Below are 14,742 nucleotides of genomic sequence, written 5' to 3'. Positions count from 1 at the left end.
TCCTTTCTTATTCCTTTCCTTTCCTCTGTCAGGACCTTCTTCATCAAAACCCCAACTCTAAGCTTTCTCTGAGTCTACAGTTGAATATTCAGGGTTGAATTGTGACAAGTCTAGAACAGTCACAAAGGCACTTTAAACGTTCGTTTTGAAGCCTCTTTCACTGCTTGATCGGCAGACCGTTCCCTTCAGCCCCTTCAGAGCCCTCCTTCTGATGTCCGGGGCAGTGCGTAACTGCCACCCGCACAGGTACCTGAACAGTTTTAAAGTTTCCGCTGCGTGCTTAATTTCCTTTTTGTTGGAGGTTCGTCGTTCTCTTTCCTTCCAGAGTGAACCCTGTGCGTGCAAAGTCAGGAATGTGTCCTGAGGCTCATTATACTCATTCCCCCTCTTTTCGTGTGAAATTCCAGTGTCCTCGTCGGTTAAAGCAGTTCAGCTTTCTGAGCAGAGGTCCCTGGCACTAAGGCCTGGGTCTCTACTGTGCCTTCCAGAGTCACAGCTGCCTACCCAGCCTCTCCGCTTCCTTTGTCCATGTAACTGCTTCCGCCTGCATGGAGTCCAGTCTGCCTCTTCTGGAGGACGGTCCTGTAAGTCAGTCCTGCTCGATGCACTTCATCTGCTACTCAGCACAGCCCTGCATTAGCGCAGCAGAGTCAGGCTCTGGGAGAAGAGAGGCGGGGTTTGACCTACAGTTTTGAGGGAAATGTTGGGATTATCGAGAGGAATGGCTCGGTACCTGCCCGTCCTTCCAGCAGTGAGCCCCGAATTTCCTTCTTGCTCCAGCAGGCTCAACACCTGGAAGGGTGCATGAATGGTGATAGGCCGTCCTAAGGAAAACTTCTCAGCTTCCTGCGTGAGCTCACAGGTGGCTGTCACAGCTCACAAGCAGGCTGGCCACCCCTGGACTATGTGACCTAATTTCTTTGACAAGTATGTGATGGGTTCCAGAATGTCCCTAAGCAGTTGGCTGAGGGCTCCTAGGGTAACCCCCTGTCTTTCATGAACATAAAATTGGAAGGGCTTTCGTGGTTTGGAAGCCCCAAGGCTGGTGCAGAAGCCAGATTGCCTTTGGGGACTCAGAACCCTGAGTGCACTCCTTCATCCACTGTAAAGGGTTATTATACTCCAGTCTTTTCAGAGCTTCATGCGGTGGTTTAGCAATTAGCCCAAAGTTTGGAATCCAAATGCGGCAGTTGCCTGCCCTCCCCAGGAATTCTCTTAGCTGTTTCCCGGTATTAGGAACACTCATTTGAATTATGGTTTCTTTTCTGTTTCCAATAAGACTCCTTTTGCCAGGTTCAAGCAGGAACCCGAGAAACCTTATTGTCTGTTGGCAAATCCGAGCCTTCTCTGCTGATACTTTATAGCCACAAGATGCCAGGTGGTTCAAGGTAGCTACAGTGTACTACCCTAGCTAAACATTGTTAAACATTGCCGAAATGATGGCCTGGCAGTTAAGAGGTCATCTACATATTGTAACACAGTTCCTCCTTCTAGTGTTAGGTCCTTTATGTCCTGACTCGGGGCCTCCCCCAGAATTGCGGGGGAGTTCTCGAACTTCCCAGTCCTTGCATTCAAAAGCAAACAACGGTTGAGAGTCTTGAACAACTGGAACCTGACTGTCAAAGGCTGTCCCCAGGCATACTGTTTACCACAGTATAAAGGTGCAGGCCAGTAGGGTGAGTGGCATGCACAATGTCATTTGGCCCTTACATCTCGTACAAACTGATAGGCATTGGAGGGAGGCTTCTCAGTGGGCAATATGGGTGTCTGTATGGAGGGCAGCAGGCTGAGTACGTCCATATTCCTGAAACTTCTGAATTATTGGGCATATTCTTTTAGGACCTCTTTCTACAAGCGATACTGCCTCTTATTGGGAATTCCTGCCCCGGGTTTGAGGTCATCCTTAACAGGGGAGGCTAGCTGAGCCCTCCCCGGCCTTCCAGCAGCCCACACAACGGGGTTTGTCTGATTCTTGATTTCACCAGGGATCTGTCTGCTTCTTTCTCTCCCCTGCACAACCTCGTGAAGAATTGCATGCGTGCTCCAGAGAGACCTGTAGGTGGAGCTGTTGCTCTTCTGCAGAAAAAAGGAATCTGAGCTCAGAGTTTTGACAGCAAGTCCCTTCCCAGAAGAATTGGACACTCAGGAATATATGAGTTTATGAGTTAACCCTGGCTGGTGTGGCTCAGTAGATTGAGCCTCAGCCTGCGAACCAAAAGTTCATTGGTTCAATTCCTACTCTGCCTGGGTTGCATTGCGGGCCAGGTACCCAGTAGGGGAGGTGCAAGAGATAACCACACATTGATGTTTCTCTCCCTCTCTTTCTCCCTCCTTTCCTCTCTCTAAAAATAAAGAAGTAAAATATTTAAAAGAATTTATGAGTTAAAACCATATTTCCCATGGCACATTCTCTTTAAAAAAAAAAAAAAGATGTTACTTATTTATTTTTAGAGAGGGGAAGGGAGAGGAAGAGAAACATGTGTGGTTGGTTGCCTCTTGACTGCCCCCTATTGGAGACCTGACCCATAACCCAGGCATGCGCCCTGACTGGGAATCAAACTGGCAACCCTTTGGTTCTCAGGCCAGCACTCAGTCCACTGAGCCACACCAGCCAGGGTTCCTGTGGCACATTCTAATGATTCCAAGAAACACTGGTTTTCAGGACTTCCAGAGACCCCAGTTGTAGCCTGCTGTGGGGACTCAGAGGTCTACTGGCCATGGGGTATGTCACTCTGGCATCAATAAAAAACTCTAGAGTGTGTCCTCCCCATGGTTAGCTTCACTGGAGGCTCCTGGGGGGTGACTTTAATAGGTTGTAGTAATGAGAGAACCTCTGCACCCCACCAGTCGTCATCTGAGTAAATTCCTTTTCCCAGCATAACTCAAGTTCTCGGGCTCTGGCCCCTTTTCCCTCACCTGGGCCACTCAGTTTTCCAGGGCCCCTTTCCTGCGCCATTGCATATGGATCAGTGGCAAGCGTTGTAGACGGGGGTCCGGTGCCTCTTGCCCACCAATGGAATTGCCCTGAGGCCTGTTCCAAGAAAACAGTGGCTGATTGGGCCTTTGTTTCTTCTCTGTTACAATAAACTTCGAAGGCAGTGTCTACTAATTGTGAAAGATTCTTGCCTATTCCTCCTTCTGACTTCTGAAGTTTCTTTCTGATGTCAGGGTGCACTTTGAGAGATGAACGTCATATTCAGGATTCCAATATTTTCAGGGGCTTGTGGGTCCGAATCAGTGTATTTCCCACAGGCCTGGTAGTTTCTTTCAAGGAAATCCGAGGGGTCCTCTGCGGGCTCTTGTTGTACCGCCTTCACCATATTCAGACTTTTCTGCGTGTGGACTCCTTTCTTCAGTCCCTCGAGGAGGCCCCACTCACAGTGCTCCGTAAAGCACTCCCATTGGGGTCCTAGTCCGGTGCGGTTAGAGGGATTGATTGCCTTAGTAGGGCCGGGAGCCCCATCTGGGTTTTCTCGGTGCAGTCCCAGAGCCTCTTCCTTTGCCTCATCCAGTGCCGCCTCTGCTCTTCCCACATGAAACATTTAGTAAGGCTTGTGTGTCTGCCCAGCTGGGGTCGTGTGTAGCAGCAGCGGACGTAACGGTGTCAGTCGTTTCAGCAGGACCATCTCTGTACGGAGGATTTCGGTTTTTCCAGTTTAACAGATCTGGTGTAGAAAACGGAGGATGTGGCCCTACTCCCGCTGCAAGTCTCCGCAGAGGGTGTTGCCCGGCCCCGGTAGGGGTTTCAGCTCTTCCAAATTAGGTTTTGGACAGAGACCAGTCCAGGCTCACTTCCCCCACCTCCCTCAGCTGAGTAAGGAGGAAGGTCCTCCGGGGCTGAAGGGGCCGTGGGGACCCTGACCATGCTCATGGCAGCCTTAATATCTGCGTCCTCCTGGTCCCTTTCCTCTGCACCACTCATTTATTTCCTTTTAATCCTGCATCTGTATTATGTAAACTCGTGAGTTTATTCTACAGAGTAACTGTAGAGAGCTAGGGGAGGGTGGGGGGTGGGGTAGACTGGCTACTTCTGAAGTTGCTCCCCTCCTAGAACCCGGGGGGCAAGGAAGACCACGTCTCGGGGTGGAGGTTTTATCAAGTCCTCAGCCCTGAGGGCACGCTGTGGGGCTCTAGGACGCAGAAGACCAGTCATTTCCAAGCCCGGAATAAAGCTCACACGACCACCTTCACCATGGTTGCAGCTCAATCTTACACTCCAAACCTGGCGTTGGCAGAGGACCGAGGGTCCCCACACCCAGGGAAGGACCCCACAAATAAGGGCAACAATACGAGAGACCCCATGGATAAAATGAAGTCGACCATCCAAAGGGAAGCCAGGGGCTAAGTAAGGGTGACTGAGGTACTAAGTGTAAGTTAATGACTGAACTGTCGGAATATGATTATAGCTGATACCCAGTAGGGTTTGTTTTGTGCTCGGCACCGTTTTAAGGGCACGTACCTTTAACAACTCTGTATGGGTGGCACTCTTTCACCCATTTACAGACGAGGACATTGTGAGTGTGGCTAAGTTAACTTAGGCAAAAAAAAGTGTTCAGTTTGGCTCCCAAATCTTAACCAGTCCCCTATGTTTACTATGGGATAGTCACCCCAGACAAATGCACTTATGAAAAAAGCAAGGTGCAGTAGAACCACATGTAGAATTAGTCCCTGTTTATGAAATCCCAGAAGGTAACAAAACCAAACACTGTAACGAGAATGCAGAATGAAAGCATAAAGAACAGGCAGGGAATAGTAAAGCCACAATTCAACTGTGCGGTTTCCTCTGACCCAGGAGGGGAGAAAGGGAGATGTCAAAGGCAGATGCTTCAATTATTGATGTTCTAACGCCAGGTGATGGACTGGTTCATTGGAGACAAGGGAATGTCCGTCCTGATACTTCCCATCTCTGGGCTTAAGCAAGTTTTGTTTGTTTTTTTTTTAACAAGACAAAGTTTATTTCAAAAGTCAGAGGTAGAAGCGAGGTGTACAAGAAATGGGTTCAGGAGACACACATTACAGAGGCAAAAGAAGGGTCCGTGAAGCTTAGGAGAGAGGAAGGTAAAGGTAACACACCTGGGGGAAGACGCAGAGCAAGCCTAAAGCCACAGGCAGCGAACACAAGGCCTGTGAGCCGAATCCGGCCCTCGACCTTGTTTTATCTGGCCTGGCACCTTGTTTCTACCCAGTGGCAGAGCCGAGCTCCTTGCCCCTGATTAAGGAGTAAGTTATATTTATACAGTCCTAAAATTACATTCAGCCCTTTGAAGGCAGCTGCAAGGCTGATGTGGCCCCCGGTGAAAAGACTTTGACACCCTGCTTAAGCAAATTATCCAACATCCCTCAGCTTTCCTTTCCTTGGCAGTAAAGTGGGCAAAGTTGATTTCTAGGGACTCAATTGAGGCATGTAAAAAGCAGACTTCCTGGCTGGTGTGGCTCGGTGGGTTGAACACGGGCCTTTGAACCCAAGGGTCACAGGTTACATCTCCAGTGGGGGGCATGTGAGAGGCAACCACACATTGATGTTTCCCTCTTTCTCCCTTCCTTCCCCTCTAAAAATAAAATCTTTTTAAAAAAGAAAAGAAAAATAAAGGATGCCCTGACTGGTGTCTCTCAGTGGGTCGGACGTCATCCCACAAAAAGGTTGGTTTGATTCTGTGTCACGGCACACGCTCGGGTTGCAGGCCAGGTCCCTCATTGTCCTTTCCCTCCCTTCTCCTCTCTACATACATACATACCATCTTTAAAAAAGAAAATTTTTGCTCATCAGTTTAAGTGGTGGGAACCAAGCTAGAAATGTTCAGCAGAAGAAATGCAGCCCTTGGTGTGGCTCAGCAGGTGTTCGAGCCAGATGGCACGACCCAAGCGCCTTTATTTGACACTGTGGTCCCTGGGAAAAGGCAAGAACGGGGGTTTTTAAAAGGGTTTGAGGGGGATAGGGGAGGGGTTAGTCTCTTGTTCTTCTAGGCTGGTGCCTCAGGGTTTCAGGATATGAGCCGGGACGGTAGGTAAAGGGCTGAGCTGTTCCCAGGCACAGTAGTCAGTCTGACCACCCGCCGAGCTGTTCCCAGGTAAAGTCAGTCTGACCACCGGCCAGTGCTGCTGGCATCAGACGTCTATCCTAGGAGGTGGGAAGTTTCCATTAAGCTGTGGGCTGTGAACTGAGTTGGGATGACTCAGTCATGAGTAGTCCAGTGGGTTGGAAATCTGGCCTGACCCTTCCGGACTGAGTGCCAGCCTGCAAAACAGAGGGTCATGGGTTCAATCCCCAGGTGGGGTGCATGCCTGGGTTGTGGGCCAGGTCCCCAGCAGGCGGCACCCAAGAGGCAACCACAAACTGTTTCTCTTCCTTTCTCCCTCCCTTCCCTTCTCTAAAAATAAAAATTTTTTAATGAAAAAAAAAAGCAATTTTTAAGGTCAGTAGGTACACAAACTGGTGATAAAATACTCACCACCACGTATCTCCATAATTTTTTTCATCTTGTAAAACAACCCGTTAAACCCCCCATCCTGACAACCACCCGTGTGTTCTTTTAAAATGCATCTAGACAACCTGTATTTTCGCCAATTCATCAAAAGGCAAATTAAGTGACTATGTCAGTATTCTTCATCATAAAAACCCCAAATCCTTGCTAACAGCATCTACATCAGAATTCTATGATACAGTCTGGAAACCCTTGACAATGCGGACGTGGTACAGGCTAACTCCAGCTCTTTACGCCCCCCCACAGGGGTGCGGCTACCGTCACTGTGATCTCCTCCACTGGTGGTTGCTACTGCTGCCTTTCCCAAACGTTTCTGAACCATCCTGTTTTCACTGAGGCCAAAGAAAGAATCGATTTTATTTCCTTTAACATGTTTTATTGGAATCCTTTTAATAAAACCAAGGACTTATTTCAGACAAAGTGAAGTGAAAGATAAATGATATTGAAGCTCCTCCAAATTTCAAGGCAGTTTTTTTCCTCCAGTAAGTCGACAGCTGCTCACACTGGCTAATGCAGGAAGTTCCTAGGATCTGCCCCAAACCAGACAGAAGGCGTACTTTTTGTCAGCAAAATCCTGAAATTTCGTAAAAGGAACATGGATCAGAACTATACAGGTAACTCATTAAAGCAGAAAGCTGGGCTGGCAGAGGAGTTGCCAAATGGCAAAAAAGGGAGGCTCAGAGTGGTAAACGTCCTGACTGGTGTGGCTCACAGGGCTGGGCGCTGGCATCTTGGTTCCATCAGGATTGCCAGGGCCCTGGTTGGGGGCGTGTGAGAGGCAACTGGTCAAACCATTTCTCTCTTACTCTTACACATCGATGTTTCTCATCCTCTTTCTCCCTCCGTCCCCCCCCCTTCTCTAAAACAACATTAAAGAAAAAACCAAAGAGAGGTAAGAGTGGCCCCACCTGCAGCCCTGGCGCCTGGATGAGGATGCCTGAGAGAGGCAACCGCTCAACGTTTCTCTCCCTTTTTCCTTTCCTTCCTCTCTCTCTAAAAATAAATAAATCTTTTTTTTTTCCCCCTTAAAGAGTGATGAGTGCATCAGGTGGTTTCTAAGATGCTGAGAAATATTCAGAGACTATTGTCCAACCAGGTCATCACCACCACTCTGGGGCTGGAAGAAAAACCCGCAGACTCACCAGAGTAGCCCAAGAGAGGGACCGTGGCTCTTGTGAAGCACAGCCCGAAGCGGCAGGAACCATTACCCAGGCATCCCAGCCATCACAACAGCACTTTCCCAAGAGGAGTAACCTTGGGCTTTCAGTCACCAGTTTAGTGGTGAATCTGGGAAGGGGCACTGCAGCGGGTTGGGCTTGCAAAGCTCATTGCTAGAAACAGGAAAACAGAACAACCAATGAAAATGGACAAACGAGTTACCGCCCACCCATTGGCCCTTCTCAGACACACCCAAATTTCCAGTTCCCTAAATGAGTCAGAACTTAATCTTTGACATCAACACCAGTGTCAGTGACTCTAGTCTGAGAAATCATCATTCCCAAATCAGGGAGACCTGGATCAAGGGAAGGTATTCTGGGAAAAGATCTAGAACATTCGAAGACACAAGAATAGGTAGTTTGGGAGAAGTAGGAAATAAAGCTAGACCTGCATAGAGTAGTTCCGGCCCAGCATGGAGGAAAAGGGGTGGAGAGAGCAGGTTTAACCAGGCTGAGAAAACAATACAGGGCACTGTAAAAGATTTCTTGGAAAGTAATGATCACAAGAAGTAGAATCCAAACAGTGGCCCTTGGAAAACCACCAAGTGACAGGTTTACATTTTTGCAAGTGCCCTTAGAAAGGCAGACTGATCGGTGGTGGCGATGGCTAAAGGGAAAGGGGAGTGAGGGCTGGGTGGAGGTGGGCAAAGGGGGGATGGGATATCTGTGTGAGTGTCAATGATAAAAATAAAGCTTAAAAAAGAAATAAGTAATAAATAAAAGGCAGGCAGACTCCACAGCGCCCCATCAAAGAGCTTGGGAGCTAGTGGGTCTCTGAAAAGGTACTTAGAACACGCTCACACCTAACACTCACCTTTATTCAAGGATAGCACATTGGTCTATGTCTTAAAGCCCTAGAGGAGAAATCAAACACAGGAGTTAAGTGGTTAATAAGGGTTCCCGGCCCTCAACTTCTCCCTGTACCAGATACCAGGGATCCCAGTCCAGGGAGGGAGGTGGTCAGCGCGCTGCGGTTGTGGCGTCAGCGAGACACTCAGAGTCACCGGGAGTCATCATCACCCCCATGCTACCCCAGGGAGACCTCAGCCACTCCATGTCGCACAATCCACTCACCCTTGTTGCGCTGTGGACCCTTCCGCGAGAATCAGGGCCTGTAAAGAGACCAGTGAGTCAGCAAAGGCTCGCAGGCCTCTAGCGGGGCCCCCCACGCTCCGGACTGGGTCAGTTCCAAGCAGTGGCGTCACGCGGACATCAGAAACTCTAGTCTGTAATGGTAACTCATCCTGCTCAGCCCGAGACTGCGGTGCCCTCCCCAGCAGGGCCCCGGGGTACTTGCCTGCGGAGGGCTGCGCGAGGACGCCCGTGGCGCCACGGCCCGCTACCATCCCGTCCTTGGGAGGCAGGCAGCATGGCAGCCAGCGAGCACGCCGCATAGGAAGCCGCCACCCACGAGCCATCCGCACAAAGAGAACCAGCGTTCTCGGGCCGGCTATTTAAGGTGGCGCGAGGTCGGGGCCTGACGGCCTTGGCTGTCTTCTTAGATGCCTGGTGGGACCCGCCGCATTTGCTGGTTGTCCGTCCAAATAAGAATAAAACCAAGTGGAAGAGCGGCCATCAGTGACTGTTTCACACTCTTCTGGTCAAGTATGCGGAGACATTTTGTGGATTTTGAAAAACAGGTGATGTGACCGGCCAGCGGGCTGGAAGGCCCTGCGCCCGCCACGTGCGCGCGCAGCAGAGCGCTCCTCCTGGTGGCCCCGCCGGTTCAGGACTCGGGCTCCGGCCTTGCCCTTGCCCGCCCGCTGGGCGCCAGGGCCACTCCCAGAACCGTCAGCCCGCTCCGTAGAGCCAGCGAAATCTGCATTCGCAGCCCCACTGGAGCCCGCAGACCTGTCAGGCACAGTAAGCGTCATGTCTTTATCTGCATTGATATCATTGACCACAATAAACTGCATAAATTTGAAATACATAATTGGATGTCTATAAACCACTCTAGCCTTTTTTATGCGTACACTTCTGTAAAGTGTATTACATTGTTGTGTAACCAATCTCCAAGACCTTTTTTATCTTGCAAACTTAAATTCTACCAGTGAGCAGCTCCTCTCCCGTCCTCATTCTTATTCCTTTTATGAGTAGCGCCCGGCCTGGGAGTTGACCAAAACCAGCGGACGTGTTCAGTATGCTCTGAGCTGCACCGTATGTGAGGAAGCGTTGGAAGCAAACCAATTGCAGTTGCTGGCAGCAGCCAGGCCGTGTTCTCCCTTCACTAGAATTCACTCTCAAATATCTTCCCTCTCAAACATCCTCTAATCATTTGCTCTTGGCCCTTAAACCATCAGCTTGTGTATTATCCCAAATCCCACCTACCTGGCCCACCTGGACCCCTCATTTGTAAATGTTAGTCGTTTTTGGTGATGCGTGTTGGCATCTTTTTCAAGCCACGTGTAATGGTGATTTGGGAGTTCTGAACCATACAAAATCAGTCTCCCTTTTGAGTCACATAATTTAGACACAGTGAGCAAAGAGTAAAGTTTGGAAGAAGGCTATTGTGGGTGCAGGAAATATCCCTTTACTTTCTTACCCAATTATCCTTCCATCTGCCCTGGCCTTCCCCCAGTTTCAACCTTCCATCAAAAATCTCTCTTCCAAAAAAACATTATTTCTTCCAAGAGTGCTGTGGTATTCATTTATTTGATACATTTCTCACCCAAAGGGCCTCCACCTGTGGCTGTTGCTGCAAAGTAAATTTTGCTTGAAGTTTCAATATGTTGTGTGTACAGGTGGGCAATGACTTTTTTTAGTACTGACTGTACTAATATGTATTTTTTTAATTTTATTTTTTTCCATACAGTCACATATTCTGATACTGCTTCCTAATGAACCACTTCCCTAATGAGGGAGTCATGATCTGAACTGGCCCAGCCTGAGGAATTCTCTTCGGGGCTCTATTACACTGTTGCTTGGAGATGCTGTTGCTAGAGATTTCCCTAACCTCTATTATTACTGCTGCTGCTGCCACCAGTGAGTCAACATTTTAAGGCCTTACCAGCCTTCAGGCTCCCACTCACAGCAGCGAGTTCCTTACCACCAGCTGGGCCCCTGGAAACAGACAACTTCCTGCTCCTAAAGATACAATCAGGGGTATCACCTGGTGCGCTTTGGTTGCAAGGTAGAAACACCTGGGCAGCTTGAACAAGCTTTACGAGGACTTACCTGTACAATGTCATCCCTAACAAGTTTTCTTTTACCTTCCTCAGAAGGTAAGCTATTGGAAGATACAACATGGAATTTTCATTTTGATTTTGGCATAGGTATTCATATTTCCAGACTGTTTTTGGCAGGAAGGAGGTGGAATTCTTTCAGGCTAGAGGAAGTGTTCAGGACACTTCATTGCTGAGCTGGAAGAATCCCCTAGGCAAAGGCTCACATGGAAGGAAGGACCATTTTCCGTATCTCCCCACCTCTATAGTGTACAGCTTTTCTCTCCTCCTTTCTACATTAAATTTACTATTGTTTTGAGCCCGTCCATTAAAAAGGACAAAGAGGGTACTGATTGTTAAAACTTGGGGAAAAGCATTACTCAGAACCAGACTTGGGGCCCACGTCTGGCCCCAAACCATGACTTGTGCTAATTTTGTTTCGGGTGTAGTTGAAGCGGCCACCTCCACATGCTTACCTATTAAAAAACGCTTTAAAACACCTGATGTGTAGAGGATGGTGGGATGAGGGTTACTGAGCATTATTGGGGTGACTCAGAGAACCTGGTACAGTATCTAGCCCATCCCTCTTTATTGCCATGCCCTCACTTTTGTAACTGCAGCTAGGGTGACCATCACTGAAGGTGTCGCTTACCAAAGCATATTTCTGCTCAAAATGACGTTACAACTTTGGAAGTGAGACCATTTGGACAATATAAAGAGAGGCAACCAAAACTCCCAGGAGAAATAACTGCATTTGACCACCAGGTGGGATTTACAGAGCCAGCAGCTCATTTTTGTTCTTTTGTCTAACCTGGATGTCTTTATAACCTCAACAGAAGACTGGAAAACTCACAGGTAAAGATTGGGTACTAAAGAGCTCTGAAATGTAACTGCAAACGAGGAACCGTAAACCCTTCTATCTAAACACAGCCTTTAAACCCATACTAATCTCCCCTCCCCCAAACCCTACTGCTGCTGCTTCTGTCCCTCCTTTTCTCTAAAACAAGCTCCACCCCAATCAACACGGTTACCTAGAATGTTTCCTAACACAAATGTGATTCACCACCTACGAGTGATTCTCAACAAAAACGCCCATAGCCATGGCTCCCAATATTTCCCCGTCATCACAAGTACTGACCCCTCTCACCATGTATGGAATTCACACATTTCGGAAGAGTCCATTAACACTCACAAATAAAAAGTCATACATTAACATTTTTTTAGAAGATTTATTTTTACAGAGAGGAGAAAGGGAGAGAGGGAGAGAAACATCAATGTGTGATGCCTCTTGCACGCCCCCAGCTGGGGACCTGGCACCCAACCCAGGTATGTGCCCTGACTGGGAATCAATCGGAGTCCCTGTGGTTCGCAGGTGGGCATTTAAACTTGTCTTTAAAAGCCAAACCAACATCCCCACTTCCTACAAAGGGTAGTAGAATTGACTCACTGAGGAGGAAAACAGACATTCTAGAGTCCCAAGTTACATTAAATGCAAAGAATTCCAGAGAACACATTGGTTGCACTACACGTAATAAAAACAGACGAATCAATCATATAACACCTAAGACTGAACTGAAATAGAAAATTGATAGTTAACAAAAATTTAGGGCAACAGCAAGATCCTTGAGTCACCTCTGCTGCAGAAACAAATACGGGAGAAAAGGTAGGGCCCTAATCCACCTCCTCAATGGTGGGGCCAGAGCCAGAGCCCGCCTTCGGGACCTGAGCCCCAAAGCCACCAGCCCCGGGGCCACCCGCCCCCTGGTACAGTCCGCTGATGATGGGGCTACACACCTGCTCCAGCTCCTTCCTCTTGTGCTCAAACTCCTCCTTCTCCGCCAGGCTGTTGGCATCCAGCCAGGAAATCACCTCCTGGCACTTGTCCAGCACCTTCTTCTTGTCCGCCACGCTGATCTTGCCTTGGAGCCCCTCATCCTCCACAGCGCTCTTCATGTTGAAGGCATAGGACTCCAGCGCGTTCTTGGCAGACACCCTGTCGCGCTGGGCCTCGTCCTCGGCTTTGTACCTCTCAGCCTCCTGCACCATGCGCTCGATCTCCTCCTTGCTCAGGCGGCCCTTGTCGTTGGTGATGGTGATCTTGTTGGCCTTGCCAGTGCTCTTGTCGGTGGCCGTGACGTTCAGGATGCCATTGGCGTCGATGTCGAAGGTCACCTCGATCTGGGGCACGCCGCGGGGGGCCGGGGGGATGCCGCTCAGCTCGAAGCGCCCCAGCAGGTTGTTGTCGCGCGTCATGGCCCTCTCGCCCTCGTACACCTGGATCAGCACCCCCGGCTGGTTGTCCGAGTAGGTGGTGAAGATCTGCGTCTGCTTGGTGGGGATGGTGGAGTTGCGCTTGATCAGTGCAGTCATCACGCCCCCGGCCGTCTCCAGGCCCAGCGACAGCGGAGCCACGTCCAGCAGCAGCAGGTCCTGCACGTTCTCGGACTTGTCCCCCATCAGGATGGCTGCCTGCACCGCCGCCCCGTAGGCCACCGCCTCGTCGGGGTTGATGCTCTTGTTGAGGTCGCGCCCGTTGAAGAAGTCCTGCAGCAGCTTCTGCACCTTGGGGATGCGGGTGGAGCCGCCCACCAGCACCAGGTCGTGGATCTGGGCCTTGTCCAGTTTGGCGTCGCGCAGGGCCTTCTCCACGGGCTCCAGCGTGCTGCGGAACAGGTCGGAGCACAGCTCCTCGAACCGCGCCCTGGTGATGGACGTGTAGAAGTCGATGCCCTCGAACAGGGAGTCGATCTCCAGGCTGGCCTGCGTGCTGGACGACAGGGTCCTCTTGGCCCTCTCGCAGGCCGTGCGCAGCCGCCTCACGGCCCGCTTGTTCTGGCTGATGTCCTTCTTGTGCTTCCGCTTGAACTCCTCCACGAAGTGGCTCACCAGCCTGTTGTCAAAGTCCTCCCCTCCCAGGTGCGTGTCGCCGGCCGTGGCCTTCACCTCGAAGATGCCGTCGTCGATGGTCAGGATGGACACGTCGAAGGTGCCCCCGCCCAGGTCAAAGATGAGCACGTTGCGCTCCCCCTTGCCCGTCCTGTCCAGGCCGTAGGCGATGGCCGCGGCGGTGGGCTCGTTGATGATCCGCAGCACGTTCAGACCCGCGATCACCCCCGCGTCCTTAGTGGCCTGGCGCTGCGAGTCGTTGAAGTAGGCCGGCACGGTGATCACCGCGTTGCTCACCGGGTAGCCCAGGTACGCCTCGGCGATCTCCTTCATCTTCGTCAGGACCATGGACGAGACCTCCTCGGGGTAGAACGCCTTGGTCTCCCCCTTGTAGCTCACCTGCACCTTGGGCTTGTCCCCGTCGCTTATCACCTGGAAAGGCCAGTGCTTCATGTCCGACTGCACCACCGGGTCGCCGAACTTCCGGCCGATCAGCCGCTTGGCGTCAAACACCGTGTTCTGCGGGTTCAGCGCCACCTGGTTCTTGGCCGCATCCCCGATGAGCCGCTCGGTGTCGGTGAAGGCCACGTAGCTGGGGGTGGTGCGGTTGCCCTGGTCGTTGGCGATGATCTCCACCTTGCCGTGCTGGAACACCCCCACGCACGAGTAGGTGGTGCCCAGGTCGATGCCGATGGCCGTGGTTTTAGCCATGCCGGCGCCCTGCTCTCTCGCCCCGCGCTCAGGTTCGCGCTGTTCCCGCAATCGGCGGTCCGGGTCCGCGAGCACAGAAGCTCGGCCCAAGCTCTTTTCTTCCCGAAGCGGGAAACTGAACGCCGGTGTCCGCGGAAGCTCGGCCGGGAGGCAGCGGGTGTGCGGGGGCTGCGTCCACCAGCGCCGCCCGTAGAAGGCTCGGGAACCAGGTGTTCTCGGCGGGCTCGCAATTGGCCGGAGAGCGGAGGCTCTGTGTTTATAATTCCCCGTAGCCCCGCCTGTGCC

General features: G+C 50.9%; 1 protein-coding gene, 2 long non-coding RNA genes and 2 other non-coding genes across 5 annotated transcripts; 1 reads left to right on the top strand and 4 right to left on the bottom strand.

The window, feature by feature from the left end:
• Positions 1 to 6,836: 6,836 nt before the first annotated feature.
• On the bottom strand, positions 6,837 to 9,142 carry LOC112302221 (uncharacterized). The gene is made up of 4 exons (XR_011650569.1): positions 8,997 to 9,142; positions 8,774 to 8,811; positions 8,514 to 8,553; positions 6,837 to 7,056 (listed from the first exon to the last, which is right to left on the bottom strand). It is a non-coding gene; the product is annotated as an uncharacterized lncRNA (long non-coding RNA).
• Positions 7,915 to 7,982, bottom strand: LOC112302511 (small nucleolar RNA SNORD52). The gene has a single exon (XR_002974567.1). It is a non-coding gene; the product is annotated as a small nucleolar RNA SNORD52 (small nucleolar RNA).
• On the bottom strand, positions 8,658 to 8,720 carry LOC112302512 (small nucleolar RNA SNORD48). Its single transcript, XR_002974568.1, has one exon. It is a non-coding gene; the product is annotated as a small nucleolar RNA SNORD48 (small nucleolar RNA).
• Positions 9,143 to 9,330: 188 nt separating the features above from the next.
• Positions 9,331 to 12,051, top strand: LOC123479460 (uncharacterized). Its single transcript, XR_006655082.3, has 2 exons — positions 9,331 to 9,562; positions 10,512 to 12,051. It is a non-coding gene; the product is annotated as an uncharacterized lncRNA (long non-coding RNA).
• A 442-nt stretch (positions 12,052 to 12,493) lies between these two features.
• LOC112302142 (heat shock 70 kDa protein 1) lies at positions 12,494 to 14,702 on the bottom strand. Its single transcript, XM_053913930.2, has one exon. The coding sequence runs from the start codon at positions 14,455 to 14,457 to the stop codon at positions 12,532 to 12,534; it is 1,926 nt and encodes a 641-aa protein (XP_053769905.1). The 5' UTR covers positions 14,458 to 14,702; the 3' UTR covers positions 12,494 to 12,531.
• Positions 14,703 to 14,742: the final 40 nt, after the last annotated feature.

Source organism: Desmodus rotundus, chromosome 11, assembly GCF_022682495.2.
Source record: "Desmodus rotundus isolate HL8 chromosome 11, HLdesRot8A.1, whole genome shotgun sequence".
NCBI lineage: Eukaryota > Metazoa > Chordata > Mammalia > Chiroptera > Phyllostomidae > Desmodus > Desmodus rotundus.
The sequence above is the reverse complement of the archived record's forward strand: the minus strand, read 5'-3'. Positions and strand labels throughout refer to the sequence as shown.